Source organism: Notamacropus eugenii, chromosome X, assembly GCF_028372415.1.
Source record: "Notamacropus eugenii isolate mMacEug1 chromosome X, mMacEug1.pri_v2, whole genome shotgun sequence".
NCBI classification, from domain to species: Eukaryota; Metazoa; Chordata; class Mammalia; order Diprotodontia; family Macropodidae; genus Notamacropus; species Notamacropus eugenii.
In genome coordinates, this window is record NC_092879.1 from 5,293,071 (window position 1) to 5,311,655 (window position 18,585).

Consider the following 18,585-nt stretch of genomic DNA (forward strand, 5'->3'; position numbering starts at 1 on the left):
TTTAGATCTCGCCTCGAAACTGGCTGGTTCTGTGTCCCTGGACCTCTGTCTGCCTCAGGTTCGTCATCTGTAAAATAAGCATAATAATATCTAATGAGGTGACATTTATAAAGTATGTGGCACATCTATTGTTTTTATCATTATGATTATCATTATTTTCTCCCCAATTCTGCTCTCCTACTTCAACCATTGTTATCCTCATTCTTTGTATTCCCTTATTTCCCTGTTCAATTACATGCATTTCCATTCCAAAATAATCTCCCTTCCCTGAATCAGCTAAGAGAGAAGTTCATCATCTACTGTTCCTTCCCAAACTGTTTCCATTTTTGTATAGTAGGTGTGAGTTCCTTGACACCAGGGACCATCTTTTGCCTTTCTTTGTATCTTCAAGGCTTATCACAGGGACTAGAACACAGAAGGTGTTCAATCAATGTTTACTGACTGACTAGGCCCAAGGCTGATACCAGGCCCCAGTCTCTACCTCTATCACGGCATTCTGGTTTCTCTCCTATTTGGCAATGGCAAGTTTGGGTTTCAAGTCATGTTTCTGCCTCTTTCTTGCACACAATCACCTTTAAGTAGTCACCTTTGTCAGATTTTAACCCTGATGGAACTGGACCAGATCCAACACTGAAGATCATAGAGACTTCTTTCTAGGCTCCTGAAGGATCTCACACAATGGATCTCACACCTGAGAGTCTCTACCGCCCATCTACCTAAACTGAGGTGTGGTCATCTCCATGAACCTGGTCAATGATTCTCCAAGTATGGGACAGAGATTGAGTTGTAGAGATTAGGGAAAGGACTTGGGCTGGTGCCTTTGGAAAGCTCAGCCTTGGATTATTTCTAACTAAAACAGCAGCCTTCACCACTTTGGGTATGTACTACTGAATGAAGAGAGAGAAAATTAAGAAAGCAGGCTGCCTAGATCTACTGCAAATGTACAAATGTAGGTACAGCATCTCAGCTGGGCCCTCACTACTGGGCCTTGTATGGCAAGGAAAGCCTTTGACATCTAACGGACTCCCTATGCCACTTGCCATAGCAACTTTAACAAATTTTTTCATTCCTCCCTAACGGCTTGCTTCTACCTGGACTCCTCCATCCACAACTTCTAACCTGAGAACTTGGCCTCATATTTCACTTTTAAAATAAAAAAGGACATTTACCAAGAACTACCTTCTCCTCACGATGGAAAGGTCACCTTTCTGCTTGCTAAATCCCTTTATATGTGCAAATAATTCCATCCCATCCTCGACCTCATTATATTTCATCCTCTGGTGTCCCAAATTTATCATTAATGTTCAGTGCCCTCAATCCAAATGATTCCATTCCTATTGTGACAAATAAACCCATTTGTCTCTAACCTTAAAACACTCTCACTTGATCCATGCAGCCCCATGAGATGGTGTCCAATAGTTTTTCTCCATTTATTTCATGGTGAAACAGCTTGAGTTGGCCATTTACAATTGATTCCTCCAGAACCTTTCCCTTCCTTTCTTTGAAACTCTTTGTAGTCTAGCTCCTAATTTCATTGTTCAACTAACACTCCTCTCTCCAAAATTACCAGTACTCTCAAACCTGCTAAATTCAATGGCCATTTCTTAATCCTCCCTGCTCTTGACTTCTCTGGAGGCTCTGACACTGTCGATCCCCCCTTTTCTTGATACTCTGTTCTCTAGGTTTTATTAACATTACTCTCCCCTGGTCCTCCTTCTACCATATCCAAACAAATCTCATTCTCTTTCCTCTGACCCTCTCATCTTCCTATTTTCCTGATTCTATCCAAGGCATCCTTCCAACAGTACAGGCTCATAAATGAAGTGCCATGCACTCTCTCACTCCTATATTCACACTCCCCACTCCCACATTCAATCTCTTCCAAAGGCTTGTGATTACACCTGCGTGACCTCTCTTACATACACCCACTTCTCTCCCAACACTCACTGTCTGGGTTCAGGACCCAGTAACCTCATACCTGAGATGCTGAAGTGCCTGCTGGTTGGTCCAGCTGCCTCGTCTCCCACAAGTCCAATAAATCCTTCACCCCATTACCAAGTTCATCTTCCTTAAGCTCTCACCTGACCATGTCACCACCTCCTGAACAACCTCCAGCAAAAAAATCCAAAAGAAAATCCTCCCTAGGGCTCCTAAGGCACTTTATCACCAACCCTTCTCCTACTTTTCCAGTCTTCTTTCACCCCATTTCCGCCCTCCATCTACGCTATAATCCAGGGATACAGGCCTCCCTTCTGTTCTGTGGATAGGACCCTCCACTTCCTGACTCCATGGGTTTTCCTCACACTCTCTTTTAACTAGAATGCTCATCCTAGCTTCCCCGGAGCACCATCTGAAGCCCACCTCCCATGATAAGCCTTTCCCAGGCCTCCATCACGTTAGGTTCTTCCCTCTCTTGACCAGCTCCAATTTATCCTGTCCATAGTGGAGTGATATCTGCCCACTAGCCTGTGAACTCCATGAGAGCCAGAGATGTCCCTTGCATCTCTTTGTCCCCAGTGCTAAGCACAAGGCCTGGCATGTAGCAGCAGGTGCTTAAATGTTTGCTGACTTGAAGATCTAAGAAAGAGCTCATATTGGGCAACCTAACCCCCTTTTTCACTTTCAGGAGAATTCCATGTCCTCGAATTCTATACAATGACTTCTTAGAGGATAGTAGATTGATCACTGGAATGGAGCTAAAAAAGCCCATGGGGTCCAACTCCCTCATTTGACAGATGGGCAAAATGAGGCTCCATGTTTCAGTGACTGGCCCAGGAAGTCACTGCTAAAACACATCTTAAACAGAATTTCAAGACAGCTCTTCCCGCTCCCAAATCTAGAACTTGCTTCACCGCAATACAGATCAGCCACTTGTAATCACAGCCCTCATATACTGGCTTTTACCTCATTTACCTGGACAGTGGCTCTTCAGGCTTTCTTGGCCCAGCCTCCATGGTGCTTCCCTTTCCTCAAAATAAGAGATCACATCTTCTCTGGGAACTCCTGGGTATGCGGAATCAGTGAGGGATGAGGATGGAGAGAAAGTTGTAATTTAGCTCTCTTTGGGGAAAAGGGTGTGCATCCAGAGGTGCTCCATGCTGAGATTCACTCCATTACATTCAAACATCAGTGCTTGCAATGCAAGTGACTCAAAACAGGATGTGCTACATTATCCTTTTGTACAACATATTCTGAGCCAGACTCTCAGCTCCCCTGCCCCCCAATCCTGAGGTGTTCCATTCTAGCAGAAAATCCTAACCCCAACAGGGAGAAAAAGAGTTCTGTCAAATCAGCCTCAAGTGCGAGCAACAGGGACCCTGACAAATCCTCTTTGGCCATGCCCCCCCTGCCTGGTTCATCACTCCGTGAAACCTTAAAAGTATTTGCCTTTTCAGATGACAGCCTCCTGCCGGCAAACTCAAGAAACTCTAGTTGTTCCAAATTCTGATTCTCTGCCAGTCTGTCCTTCCTAACGATAGCAGGGGTATGCAAGCAAGGAATATGGGGTAGTTACTTGCCATAGCATTTCTTTTGGGAAGAGGTAGGGGAGAAGATCGTGGAACCAATTTGGAATCAGAAAAGTTGGTCTTGGCGTCCCTTCTTTGTAGAAGGATGGACTCATTCCATAGTTTCCATTATCAAGAAATTAGAGGCAGTGGAGATGCTGAGGGCTGGAGAGATAGAGGAACATGAGACTGGAGTTCCCTGTGGGGACCACCTAAAAAAGAATTCACGGACTCAAGCATTCTTGGGGTCAAGGGGATAATGATGTATTATGCTTTTCAGCAGGTAAGAGTTCGTAGGGAACCTGTCAACTTAATGGGGTAAAAATCAAGTTTACATAGGATACTCTATCATAAGACATGTGCCAAACATGTTACTTAGATGATTCATGGTGAGATTAGGGAGTGGCTAAGGAGTGGTTAGTTCTAAAAGGAACATGCACTTTTAGTATCTACTGTGCAGATATTTTACCCAGAGTTCATCGGGAAATAGCCCAAGTGGTGGCTACATGTAGGTGTGGTTTTAGGTCTGAAACATCACTAAGTCAACTAACAGTCAGAGATGACTGAGAAATACCCAGGTTGCCCCCATCAATGTCGTGTTAGACAAGATAAACACAAGGGAGTACACGTATGTCTAAGTCTAGGGCACACAGGATTCATCAGTGAGTAGTAAATGTCTTTATTACCCAGTACACAGTACACAACCAGTTCAGCCAGTACACAGCTGGTTCAAGCTAATAAATTCTATAGAAGCAGCTGGCTACTGTATCAGGTAAAGAGACCCAGGGTAAGCTGTCCTTGGGCTGAGGAGAAACTGCCTGAAACGGTGTTTTGAGGCTACAGAGAAACGTGATTTTAGAATTGGGGTCCAAGCACAAGAACCAAGCACCCCACTGGAGAGAGCCCTGGACCTGGAGTCAGGAATACCTAAGTTTAAATCCAGCCTCCAGCAGTTACCAGTTGGGTGCCCCTGGACAACTCACTTAACCTCCGTTTGCCGCAGTTTCTTCAGCTCTCAGAAGTGGATAATAAAATCACCTAACTTGGAAGGTTATTATGAGAATAATGTATCATAATATTCAAAATTTCTTTACTTGGCATTTGGCTCTACACTTGGCAAACAATGGGTGAATATAAATGCTTCTTCCCTTCCCTTCCTTTTCTGCTCTCTGTGCTGGAAGTTTAAGGCAAGAGGAAGGAAGATTCACGACAAACCTGCTACACTGGGCACAACTAGGCTCTTCAACCTACAAACTGATGTTTGTGAAAAGGAAGACTACTCCAAATTCTCAATCCATCCCTGGGAGGAAGGGGTTACAAGGAAAAGCTGTCTGAGCAGTTTTCAGTGATTTGGCAGCAAAATCCAAGTCCATCTGAGATCAGGGCCACATCTGAGATGCTTCCGCATTGATTGGGCTTTTGACCTGAAGCTGCTTAGAATCAGTAAGAGACAACTTCAACAGCAACAGAGGAAACCCTCAGCTCCCTGTCGCCCGATGCAGACTTTCTATAGGAAAACCAGGCGGCAGGAGGATTCTGTCTCTTGGGCACAGGAAACGTACACTTTTCTCTCTCTAATAACTGATAAGTGCTCCAGACTCTGAACACCGGGGAATGAAGATATTCCCTTTTATTGCAGACTCTGAGTTACCAGGGGAAGTGTCCTTACCCACGGAGAGCAGATTCTGGGCATTCTCCAGCATGACTTCCTTGTGCAGTTCCTTCTGATCGGGATCCAAGAGGCCCCACTCCTCCTGGGTAAAGTCCACAGCCACGTCCTTGAATGTCACCAACCCCTAAATCATCCAGACTCATAGGATATAGAACCGAAAGACACATCAGAGGTAAATAATCCATCCCTCATCAATTTACAGGAAGAGAATGAAGGCCAGCGAACGTGGTTGAGTGTCACTCAGCACTTGAAATCACAGTCATCAAGAGCCCAACTGAACTTTGAGAAATGCATTTTATATGATCAGTTGGAATAAAGTTGAGAAATGTCTTATTATGGAATGTGTCTTCCTATGGAACCAGGGAGAAAATATTCTGTCTCTGAGGGAAGTGGATCTGTGGAGAAGACAGAGTGATGCAAAATTTCTTCCTCATCGGAACTGATAAAAATGATATGTTCTAAAAGAAATTCTATTAAAAGAATGTGAGTATTTGGGGGAGAAGGGGAGAGTTTTATATGATCCCTTAAAAGAGAATAACGTCCAAGACACAGTTCGCTTCCTGAGAGGCTGAAATAAAGTCTTATCTAGATAAAAACGTGAAGAGGGCTCTAAAGAGATATTCATTAGTATCGGAACTGGACTGAGTGGTATGAGACGGTCAAGCGAAGAAGAGTTATCTGTGGTTACATTGAGGGCTTGAGGTCACTCTGGGGATGACGTGTCATAGCCAAAACAGAGAGGAAAAGTGGCCAGATATACGGGGAAGAGAACCAGGAGAGAGTGGTGCCCCCAAAAATAAGAGAGAAGAGAGTATCGTGGAGAAGAGAGTGATCAACAGTGTCAAAGACAAGAGAGGGATCCAGGACCAGTAGGATGGAGGTGACCTCTCACCTCCTTAGGTAGTCTCAGAAAAAGAAGGACATACAGGGGAGCAGGTGAGGAAGAAGGGAGAGCGACTGAAAGGGTGGAGAAAGGAGGGAGGCATTACTATAGGGTGGGAGGGGGCATCATTGGTGAATATTGTCATGGGTGAAGGGAGATGAAGGCTTCACACTGAGCCCTGGGGGCGAGGGGTGGGGGGAGGGTTAGTGCCTGAAAAGTCTGCTTGTCCTGGGATGGGAGGGAATTGCCACCCTTTGGAGCAACTAGTACTGGAAAGATTAGTAGATCATGAAAACAGTGCTGAGATTTCCAGGACGATGCAGAAGAAAAATAAAGGTCAACAAGAAAGGGCAGAGATCAGCAGATGTTCCCTACCCTAGAGCTTTGCTCCTTCTGCCACCTGCAGGGATACACATTATTCTGAAAGTGATGCACAATGGAAAAGGGGAATCCATGAGAAAAAGCCATAGGTTCCCAAAGTGGACAATACCACACCTGGGGGGGCGGGTGTGTGCTAGAATAATCCAGGGAGGTGGTAGTAGTTTCAGGTGCAGTTGGGGGACATTGAATAAAAATAAGAGGGTGGTGGAAGCGTAAGGAAAGAAGGGAAGAAAATTCTGAAAAAACATTCACACAGGTTTCATCTGTTGCGTAATAGAGTTAAAATCATGACGATTACATCATTTTCCTAATAAACACACAAAATGTAAGCTATATGCCATCAGTGGTCAAGTCCACCAACAGGTCTTAACAAGCAAGTATTGGCAGGTGAGTGTGTCCCACACTGTGTGGGGAAGTCCAGTATTCATGGGCAGGAATATGTGCGTGCAATGACTTGCTTACAATACAATACTACATGGTTACATGGATCATCATCAACATTTCAATGTGGGAAACATGGACAGTCTACCAGTGCCACGCCAGGAAACTGAATTGCTTCCATTTGAATTGTCTTAGGAAGATTCTGCAGATCACCTGCAGGATAAGGTATCAGACACTGAGGTCCTCACTCAAACTAAACTTCCAAGCATTCAAACTATTCTTTAGAGAGCACAACTCCTATGGGTTGGCCACATGGTTTGAATGCAAAGTGTATGCTTGCCAAAAAGACTGTTTTATGGAGAACTTGCGTGGGGCAAGCATTCACATGGTCAGAAGATGTGATACAAAGACACTCTCAAGGTCTCTCTCAAGAATTTTGGAATTGATTGTGTGGCATGGGAGACACTGGCACAGGACCACTTGGCATGGCTTGCCCGTATCAGAAAGGGGGCTGTATCCATGAGCAAAGCAGAATTGAAACAGCTCAAAGGAAAGAGAGGATGTACAAGTTCAGAGTATTCACCCCAAATGTTCAAGCAGACCATCTGTGCCCAACCTGTGGTAGAGCATTCCAAACTCATATTGCTCTGTCTGATCAGCCACAGTCAGATATACTGAAACTTTAATCTAGCATAGTGATGTCATTCTGGTCCTCTTTGAGAACGAAGGACAACAACCAACCCGTTCTGGGTCACAAATGTAATCATTTTATTAATAAGGCCAGCATGTTTATTACTAAAAAGGTGGCCATTTGGCCATCTCTCTTAGATCAAAGACAATCATGTGCGGAGGCTGAGGGCTTATGTATTCTTTTGGGAGAAGAGTGGCAATCAATTCTCATCGGTTAACCATTAATGAGAGAAAGAATATGACAATGTGCAGCTATCTCTATCTATACTCTGTTCAGAGAATGTGTGTCCCACCCAAGCCAGAGTAGAATGTAATGGCTACTCCCCACAAGACCTGGGCAGGGTCTTGAACAAGAAAGTACGTCCAATCTCATTATCAGCAAAGTCCTTCAAGAAAGTGAACATTTTAAAAATCAGGACTTTAGATAAAGGGAGAGGGGTGGATCTCCCCAAATCATCGGTTATTAATAATCACTTCTCTGCAAGAAGGAAAAATCGCATTCCAAATAAACAAAATAGTCATACAATATTCCAAAGCACCCAAAAAGAGTTGCACAGATTCAACTACAAAGGAATCCTTAAAGAAATGAAGGTCAGCGTAAACGGATGGGAGAATATTCAGTGTCACTATAATAAAAATGACACTATTACCCAAAATAATTTATACTTTTAATGCTATACTAATGTCACAGGAAATTTTACAAAAACATAAACTGAGGCATTTCTCCCAGCCAGATAACATTCATTAACAGGGGCAGGTTTGTTGTTGTGTTCCTCCTTTGCTTTTGAAAAACACCATGACATCAGAGAAATGGTGACATGTCTTTCTCTTGACTGTGTTTTGAGTGAGGGAGGTCTGTGCAAGGTCACTAGCCTCATTTGTCCTCGTGAGCCATCTGGGTCCAGTGACCAGATATTCATCAGGATGACTAGAGATGGCCCAGGATGCAATGGGAGACCTTGGGCTTTTTAGACTGGCCTTTTCAAGTACTCACTTAGAGGGAGGTAACATCCGTTGAGTGAACAGGCCTTTTTAAGAAGTAGTCAAGGAATGGCCCTTTTAATGAACAAAAGAGAAAAAAATAACTAAATCAAGTAGTCTGATAATAAAGGATGGATCAAAAGGCCCTGCTCTGGCCCATGGACTCCTAATAGAAAGTACAGTTCATTTCTACAAGCACACAAGAAAGAACAGAAATTCAATTATTGGTTACCATTACAGGGATGAGGGATCATCATTGGTTATGTCAAAGAAGGCAGACATAGACTCTATGTCCCATGAAGGCCACTCCCTCTGTCTCTAGGGCATGTTTTGGTAAATTGATGGGTCTTGGATGCAACCTGAGATAGCTGATGAGGACCCAGATGTGGGAGACTTACTGCCTGGGAAGGGGGAGAGTGTAAGACAAGACTATCTTAATTGTTAAAGAGCTTTTCAAGGATCTGAATCTTGCAGGAAATGCTAAGATAATGTGTAAAGAGAGTACTGAGAACAGAGTTTTTCTTTAACTAATGAGCTTAAGCAGAGAGAATGAGAGAAAGAGTGAGGAGGAAGCTGGTATTGCACTGTGACACTGTGGAGGGACAGCACTCACCTGAGGTGGGGGTCTGCAGCTCCCAGCAGCCATTCCCTCTGGCTCCAGGTTCCCTGCTTGGGCCAGGCCTTGGTCCTCTGCAGACTGACCTGGGGAGAGAGAAGGACCCAGGGGGTAAATGCCCTCCCTGTCCTTCCCTTACAATTTCCCCCTCTCCAAGCCTGTCTCTCCCCACTCCCATGCCTCCCTGTGAGCAGACTGCCAGGATTGCACTTGGGCCCCAGATGAACTCAAAGGGGTGGGAAGTTGGGATTCTTGAGCCCATTGATCACTGTCAGTGCAGATTGATCAGAGGCAAACTCTCCTCATCTAAATGAGAGTGTGCTCTCCCACTGGATCATTGGATCATTGGATCTTTAAGCCTCAGATCTGACCTTAATGCAACATAGACTTAAAATTCACCATTAGGAATGGCGTTGGAGGTGTAAGAATCAGAATCACATGTAATTGGATCAGAATGGCTTCACTCTACTCTGAATGCAGTCAGTCTCGTGTCAAAGGAACAGATGGATGAAGTGATTTTCCTATGTGAGATAATGCAGACATGCATTCAGCCAAACTGAGTTCATTTGACAGGCAATGTTGTTCCATGTTTTAAATAGGGAATACTGTCTGATACACTTCCACCGTCAGTTTTCAGTCAAAGAAATTTAAGAAATGCAAATTAAAACAATACACAAACAACATCCCACTTAACATGACAAAAGAGGAAAATGATAAATGTTGAAGATGTGGGAAAACTGGAACACTAATATACTGTTGGGGGAGAGGTGCACTGATTGAAAAATAGAAAAGGACCCACACATACAAAAATATTTATATCACCTCTTTTTGTGGTGGCAAAAAATTGGAAATTGAGGGGATGCCCATTAATTGAGGAATGAGTGAACAAGTTGTGGTTGATGAATGTGTAATGCGAGTTAAAAATCTTCCCCACCCACTGATAGGTCGCAGGTGTATTGAGGGAGGCTTGATTAGGGGAGGCTTGTTTCCTGTGAAGGGCCATACCTTTTTCTGATTGCTAAGGAAGTGCTGGGTCAGCAGGGACCATGCCCTCTAGCTCTGAAAAGAGCATATATTCTCTGAGGGGAGGTTTTACTTTGGAGCTTAGTTTTGAATGATCTGTGTTGCAGATGAGACTCTGGGAAGTGGCTTAACAGACCCTTGGCTTTGAAAACCCAAAAGTTGGTACTTCCCTCTCTGGTAGCTATGTATGTATGTAATGGTTAGACAATTGGAAGCCTGTCTGTTGGTCCCTGTATGTTGAATGTCATTAAAGTGATTGCTAATCCTCAAAAACTCAAAAGTTGCCTTTCTTTTTATAAATGCAGATCTAAGAACCTGTGATAGCAGACCCTCCTGTATATGTGAGGGTGCTTACTGAGACACAATGTAATGTAATACTACTGTTCCAAAAGAAATGGTGAGCTGGCTGATTTCCAAAAAGCCTGAAAAGACCTGCATGAACTAATGGTGAATGAAGTGAGCAGAACCTGGAGAGCATTGTAGCTGGTAACAGCAACATTGTTCTGTGACCAACTTTGATGATCTAACACAACTCCAAAAACTCAAGAAGAAAAATTCACCCATATCTAAAGAAAAAACGATGGAGTCTGAATGCAGATCAAAACAGATGATTTTCTTTTTTGCTTTTCTTTCTTATGGTTTTTCCCTGTTCTTCTGATTCTTCTTTCAGAACGTGACTAATGTGAAAATGTTTAATATGATCATACAGGTATAGCCTATAGCAGATCACTGGCTCTCAAAGGCCGGGGGAAGTGGAAAGAGGGCGTGTAATTTAGAACTCGAAATCTTATAAAAATGAATGTTGAAAACTAAAAATAATTTCAAGTAAGAAATTTTATGCTTCCAATTTTTCTCACATTGGGATTTTGGGGAAATTATTGCATAAGGAATGCTGTTCATCTGAAAAATGATCTCTAGTGTTCAGTCGTTTTCAGTCACATCCGACTCTATCTGATTCAATTTGGGCTCTTCTTGGAAGAGATCCTGGAGTGGATTGACGTTTCCTTCTTCACTTCATTTTAGAGATGAGAAAAATGAGGCAAACAGGGTTCAGTGACCTGCTGAAAGGAAGGAGGGAGGGGGAGGGGGGACGAGGTGAGGAGTGGGCACAGGAAGGGGAGGAGAGGCAGGGGGACGGAGGAGGAGAGGAGGCGGAGGGGGAAGGAGGGAGGGAGGAAAGAAGGGCCCCGCCACCGGCAGGGAGGAGTCCCCTCCTCCCAAGCACAATTTAGTCATGCAGCTAAGAAGTATCTCAAATGAGTTCCTGACCTCAGGCCCCTCTCACCACCTACCTGCCATGATGGATTTCTAATGGGTGAAGCAATTGTATCCTTAGAAAATTAACTCCTCTTCTGACCTGGATGCTGTGAAATAATGAATTAAGTTGTCAGAGAGTATGCTTACAATATTAAAAAACCGCTACATATTGTGTATATTTTACTTGAAAATGAAAAATAAAGTACTTTTTGAGAATAGTACAAAGCACCCTCTTTGCTCCATTTCTATAGATTAAATTCTCCTTTTCTATGAGGTTCTTTGAAGAACTTTCATATTATGAAATCATATTATCATATATGATTATATAATCATAATATATTATATATAAATATTCAATTAATTATCAATCAATTGATTAAATATTTAACTAACATTAATATTTAATATAGTGTATATTTATATACAAATATTATTAATTATATATTATTATATATAATAATAATACTATTGTATAATAATATATCATAATATGAAATCATATTATGAAATATGAGCCTTTGGACTTTCTCTTTGGGCAAGGTCATTAAATGTTAGCCCATGGAAGAAGCTCCTGAAAGCTCCAGTTGTCAAGTGCTGAAGTATTTTAGTAATTGAGACCTCCCTTTCACAACTGAAGGGCAGTGTTAGGGCAGAAGCCCAGTGGAAAGGGAAGGAGTGGAAGCCTGGAGCCAGGGGAGGGGGGAGATAGGGCTGGCTCAGCACCAATTTAGAGTTAGGGTTAGGGTTAGACTACAGGGCAGCTGGCATGGGGTCTGAGGATCCAGCGATGGAGCCACGACTCCTCTTCTCTTGAATCCAGCCCCCCCGCCACACACACACACCCTTCTCCTCCTCAAGAGGCTTATCTAAGTGGCAGTCAGGAGGCAGGAAGCTCCTTTAACCCAATCTAACCAACAGTGGTGCTCCCATAATGCACCCAGTGTCAGCCAAAAGTGCCCTGCAATGTCCTTGTGACCAGGCTGGCTGCTAGGCACTCCCACCAGACACACATTTTTCCTGCTAACCCTTTAAGTTGTCTTGGGCTGGAAAAATTTTTCACAAACCCTGTTTTACCGAATTTGTTTTAAGGCATTATTTTAAACTTGTTTGTAGGGGAATTGGGGAGAACTCAGACCCTGCCTTTACTGCACCATCGTGGCTCCACTCCTCAAGAAGTGTATTGTAATCAAAGCGATAAACAGAGCCTCCTTAATTGGCATCCATGGTGAAGATTTTATCTGAAAATGGAATTTAACATAAAACTTCCCTTGGTGCTATGAAAAATAGGAAGCATAGAAACATCCTGTTAATCTCTAATCAGATACATGAACTCCACCCTGCTAGGAACAGATTTTGATTTCTCTTGGTTTGTGATAAAACACATTAATTAGTTGAAATGTCAGCTGGACATGAAATTAAATATTGGCTCTACCCACAGCAGGTGGCTGACTAGACACCAAAAAAATCACTGGAAGCTGCTTTCCACATCTTCACTGTGGTGAACCCTCAAAATCCCACTGAAGTCTGGATTAAGTAAAGTTGGAATAGATATAAAGTGAAAAGAGTAGTTTTCAGATCGATTCTGAGTGAGAAATGCCCTCAATTTCACAATTCCAACTTCACATACCCTCTCAGAAGAGTTTGCTTAAGAAGAAGCCTCAGTATCAGGGATGGTGGAGGGAGAGGGAGGGGGGAGAGGGAAAAGAGGGAGGGGGAGGGGAGAGGAGGGGGAGGGGGAGGGGAGAGGAGAGGGAGGGGGAAAAGAGGGAGTGGGAGGAGAGAGGAGAGGGAGGGGGAGGAGGGGGAGGAGGAGAGGGATAAGAGGAGAGGAAAGGAGGGGAGGAGTAGGGAGGGGAGGGGGGAGAGAGGGAGAGGGGGCGGGGAAAGAGGAGGAGGGTGAAGGACAGGAGGGGGCACGGGAAAACAGAGGAGGAGGGGGGACGAGGTGAGGAGTAGGCAGAGGAAGGGGAGGAAAGGCAGGGGACTGAGGAGGAGAGGAGGCGGAGGGGGAAGGAGGCAGAGAGGAGCCCCCTCCTCCCAAGCACAACACAGCCCCAGGACCAAAGCAGGGAGAAGAAGGGGTGGAGCTGGCACAGCCTGGAAGCTGGAGCCCCAGGGGCCCGGATGGAGAGGCCCACACCTACCACTCCCAGTCTGTACAAATGGAGGATGATGCCCCCCCCTCCCCTCGACGCTCCCTGCTCGGGGGACCACCCCGGAAGACCCTGCTCCCTCCTCCACTCTGGGTCCTAGGCACACACTCACTTCCTACAGCCTCCGGCCTCCACCCACGACCACACGAGGGTCGCAAGCGTCTTCTCGCAGGGACGTTCCAAATCTGTTGCCGCTGCCTTCCAACCAACAGGAAACCCCGCCCCGGAACCTGCCAGAAGCCCCGCCCCTGCCGCCTGGAGCATTTCCAGGAGGGAAAAAGTTCCTCCTTGTGTGCTCCAGTAGTTCTTCTTCCGGGACAGGGGGCAGGCCTTGTGCTAACGGAAAGAGTAAAGGGGGAGGGGAGGGGAAGAGGAGAGGAGGGGGAAAGAGGATGAAAAGATGGGGTGGGGGAGGAGATGAGGGGAGTGGAGAAAAGAGAGGAGGGGTGTGGGGGGAAGAGGAGAGGAGGGGGAAAGAGGATGAAGAGATGGGGAGGGGGAGGAGAAGAGAGGGGAGGAGAGAAGAGAGGAGGGGGGGAGGGGAAGAGGAGAGGAGGGGGAAAGAGGATGAAGAGATGGGGAGGGGGAGGAGGAGAGGGGGGAGGAGAAAAGAGAGGAGGGGGAGGAGGAGCGGGGTGGGGGGAAGAGGAGAGGAGGGGGAAAGAGGATGAAGAGATGGGGACAAGGAGATGGACAGGGGGAGAAGAGAAGAGAGGAGGGGGAGGAGGAGGGGGGTTGGGGGAGGGGAGGAGAAGAGGACCCCACCCCCAACAGGAAGGACCCCCCTCCTGCCACACACAACACAGCCCCTTGACCTGGGATCCCCAAAGCACAGAGAAGAAGGGGGTGAAACCCGGGACGAGGCCCGTGCATACAGCCCTGCGCTCACTGCCTTATGGGACCCAGAGTCACATTCTCTGCAGGCTGGTGAGGACAAGGCGGGCCAGGGAGGGAGGAACACTCCTGAGTTACTGCCTTGAAGAAGCGCCTATTGTGTACCTGCCATTGGAGAGACGACAGGTGGCCTCAGGAGGAGAGGAGCTGCTGAGGGATGGTCCTGGAATTTGAGGGCAGGGCATTCCATGGCCAGGACTCAGCTGGGGCAAGTGCTTGGAGTCTGGAAGTGTGAGGAAGAGCCCAGAGGCTGGTTTCCCAGAATCTCAGGGTAGGAGCCAGGAATGGAGAGAGTGCCAGAAGATGGGGAGGACATGGGGGGAAGGTAGCAATATGGCCAATACCCCTTCAGCCAGCTTTTCAGAGGGCAAGAGTTCTTAGGGCACTTGCAGCCTTAGAAGGGTAACATCTATAGAGGCTCCTCTGTAGATGGGTGTGAGTGTTTGATGTACTGAGTTAGTGAGAAAGGGTGACAAAGGACTCTCCATTGGAGGGAGGGCGATTCCACGGTTGTGGAAAATCAAATGGTAGTCAACAATAGTTGCAATGATTCCCATTTATGTAACATTATGTAACTGCTTTGGAAGGCATAGCAGCTTTCTGTATTTCTATATCCAAGGAATTTGAATCCAGGATTCATTTAAACTTTCTCACTGTTTGCTATTGTAATCAAATGCTGAAGTGTTACCAGAGGCTTCCATCCCATCTTTCTAGTTCTAAGTGTCAGCTATAGAGCCAACTAGTGCCTATGACTAAACATGGACAAAGGTAGAAGAAGAATTAGTCAAGGAAAAGGGAAATGGTCAAGAACAACGCATGAATTGGATAGAAAGTGTTAATACCACCCACCACCTATCAACTGTGTCATAGGTTGGCTACCCATATGGAAGCAGTCACAAACGAATAAAGCAAACACTGTGGAAAAACTCGAGTCAGTAACGATTGAAGAGTTACTAAAACAAGATACAAGAGACATGGTAACCGTTCCAGAGATTGGTCATACATGCAATTTAAAAAAGACATGGTTTTTATGTAGTTAGCTATGGTATGGTTTTTATCTCTATTCAGGTCACATATCCATTTTGAATGTATGGTATATGGTATAATGGAATGTATGGGATATGACATAATATACTGGCCAAAATCTAATAGCTATCTGGCAGACCACTTTCTAGTTTTCCCATCAATTCTTGTCAAAGAGGGAAATCTTTGTCAGGTAATTTATGTTTTCAGGTTTACCGAATACTGAGTTCCTGAGTTCTATTATTTGTGATAGATTCTTCCTTGTCGCGTTGTTCTATTTCCTGATTTTTAATCACTACCAAATAGTTTTTTTCATCTTTATTGGTCAATAAAATCTCCTTGCCATATTTCCTAGTAAGAGCTTCATTTTACGTTTTACGTTTCTGAGATATGGAAGTGTTAGTCCTGCTTCATTCTTACATGTTTTCTTTCCCCCTTTTCCTAGATTTTCTAGACCTTTGATTAGTCCAAATAAATTTTGTTTTCATTTTGTCTAGCTCTGTACATATGTCCTTGAGAGTTGAGTGGTATAACACCAAATCTATAAAATAATTTCAGTAGCCTTGTCATTTTTATTGTATTGGGACAACTCAGTTGTGAACAATTTTTTATCTCTCTAACTACTTATGCTATTCTTTACTTCTTTAAAGAATGTTTTGTAATTATATCTATATAGATCACAGATGGGCTTTGGTGTATTGAATTTGCAATATGATTTTGTTGTATGGTGATAAAAGATATATATAGAGAAACATATTAAAATTATTATTATTTTTAACAAAAGATTAGATGGTCTATATATATTTTGCCCAAAATTAATTTTTAAATAGTCATATTTCTCATAATCTTAAAATAAAGAAGACCTCGTGACAAAAATCACAAAAAAATTTAACATTCTAACAGAAATCTAGGAGAAACAGCATTCTGCCAAATGTAATTTATGAGGTTGTACTTGGCAGGTATTCACTGCATCGTGATTTATAATACAATACATTTCATGTAATTTTGATTTTATCTGTTCTACTTTTTTACTTTCATGAATTCTTTTCTTATTCCATGTTTCTTCCCTCTCACCCCCATCAATAAAAATCCCAGGCAAAGATTTTTATCATATCAGTGATGGCTATTCTCTCCTCCCTTTCTCCCTCCTCAGATGCTCCAACCCTTTTTCTATTCTTGCTGGAGGGCAATATTTCCCCTATAGTACCTGGGTATTGCAGTGGATAGAGACCAGTGATCTGGAGTCAGAAAGACTTGAGTTCAAATCCCACCTCACTGAGTTGCTACCCGTATGATCTTACACAAGTCACTTAATATCTAGCTGCCTCAGTTTCATGAACTGTAAAATGAGGTTAATGGCATCTACCTCACAAAGTTCTTGTGATGACAGAATGAGATGGATAATATTTTTAAAATACCTAGCATTCTACCTGGCAAACAGTAGATAATTGATAAATACTTGTTTTCTTTCTCTCTTCCAAGGGTCCAAACACCATTCTTAGTGGCATGAGGTATACCTTGCAAGAAATGGATTCTTGGAAATTTTGTAAACAAATTCCAAAGTTACACTACAATCTGCAGAGAAACATCTCAAAGTTTAAAAGACCTGTGCTCTGCCATCAGTAGTATATTCACGTCCATGTTTAATACGAGAGTAATAATAACATAGATATTCATGAAGTGGAATTGTGCTTTTCACCATTAGTGCTCTACTGCACATAGGATTCTTTATGTCAGAATTTCCAGAGGAAGCAGTCTCCTTAGAGGACTTGTAAAATATTGGACTTAATTGTAATTAGAAGATAAACAGGAGGAAGCAAAAGCTAGTGTTTCATGGGCAAGGGGCAACCAAGGAGACGAAAGCTACAGACAAGAAACTGTGGGCTATTCTCAAATTGCAACAAGTTCTTCCACAGTGCAAGTTTACACTGGACCTGAAAAAAATAAACCCCAAACCACCAGGCATAGCACGACGAAATCTGTTTCTTAATAACAAGTCACAGAATTAGAATTCCTTTGTATCTGACTCTGTTAAAGTATGTCAAAGGATTTTTTGGGAGAAGGGTACTTCAAACGATGATTTTGTCAACGACTCAGATGGTCTCTAGCATGGTAGAGTGGACACAACACTAGCTCTGGAGTCAGGAGTCCTGGGGTGAATAACTACCTTGGACATGACTGTTGTGCCTTTAGGTCTCATTGAACATGACTGAGTCTCAATTACCTCATCTATAAAATGAAGCAGTTAAACTGAATGGATTCTAAAGTTCCTCCCAGCTCTGTGAGCTCTGGACCCCAAAGCTGACCTTTTATTCACTAGGACATGTTACTTCTCTCAGTTCACAGTCTGAACTAATTTAACCTGGAAAGAGAATGGACTTTCTTTACTACCTAATGGGGCAAAACAGAACAAAACGGTTGAGTTACCTTTCTCTTTCCCAAAGAGACACAAAATATAGTTTCCCCAAGCATGTAGCAAGAAGTGGTGGAAGAATAAAGCAATAAGACCAGTTTTTATTTTAATTCAGAGGCTACAGGGGATCACTGAAGGTTTTTCTGAGTAACTAACGAGAAATTTTCACACCCAGGGCAAGTGACAGAGATAAGTTGGGGAGGTGGAGTGGGAGTGAGGACAAATTTAGGGAATTTCCTATTTCTCATCAGGTATTCTTGCTAAGAAGGTGCTAAGCCACCTAAATTTGACAAAACAATACAGTAAATACAACCAACAAAAATTTGGGTTAATCTGACAATTCAACATTTTTCAATTACACCATGGTTTTAATTTCAGCAAAGATCCCTGAATGACAGCATATGAAAAAATAGAACATAGTAGGATAAATGATAAATATAGGTCTGAAGTTCTGTACTTCTTAAATTACTCCTAAATGCTACAGACATTATATTTAAGCTTAAAGACAGATGAGATAAATTTCAAATATTGCTTCCTTTCATTTTAGTTGCACTATTTTATACATTTTATAATATATGTACTTGAGTCAAAGTCTTTCAGAGAGTCCTTCATCTTCTTCAGTAGGTTTTTTGATGTTCACAGGTCCAAGCATTGAATGAAAGTAGTCCCAAAATTGTAGGAAAACCACTCTACAACGTTAGTCCTGGCCCAT

At 43.5% G+C, this 18,585-nt stretch overlaps 1 protein-coding gene across 1 annotated transcript; it reads right to left on the reverse strand.

The window, feature by feature from the left end:
• Positions 1-2,461: 2,461 nt before the first annotated feature.
• LOC140515838 (KRAB domain-containing protein 5-like) lies at positions 2,462-13,739 on the reverse strand. Its single transcript, XM_072626655.1, has 6 exons — positions 13,656-13,739; positions 11,426-11,497; positions 9,108-9,196; positions 5,176-5,302; positions 2,914-3,003; positions 2,462-2,577 (listed from the first exon to the last, which is right to left on the reverse strand). The coding sequence occupies exons 2-6, from the start codon at positions 11,430-11,432 to the stop codon at positions 2,462-2,464; spliced, it is 429 nt and encodes a 142-aa protein (XP_072482756.1). The 5' UTR covers positions 11,433-11,497; positions 13,656-13,739.
• Positions 13,740-18,585: the final 4,846 nt, after the last annotated feature.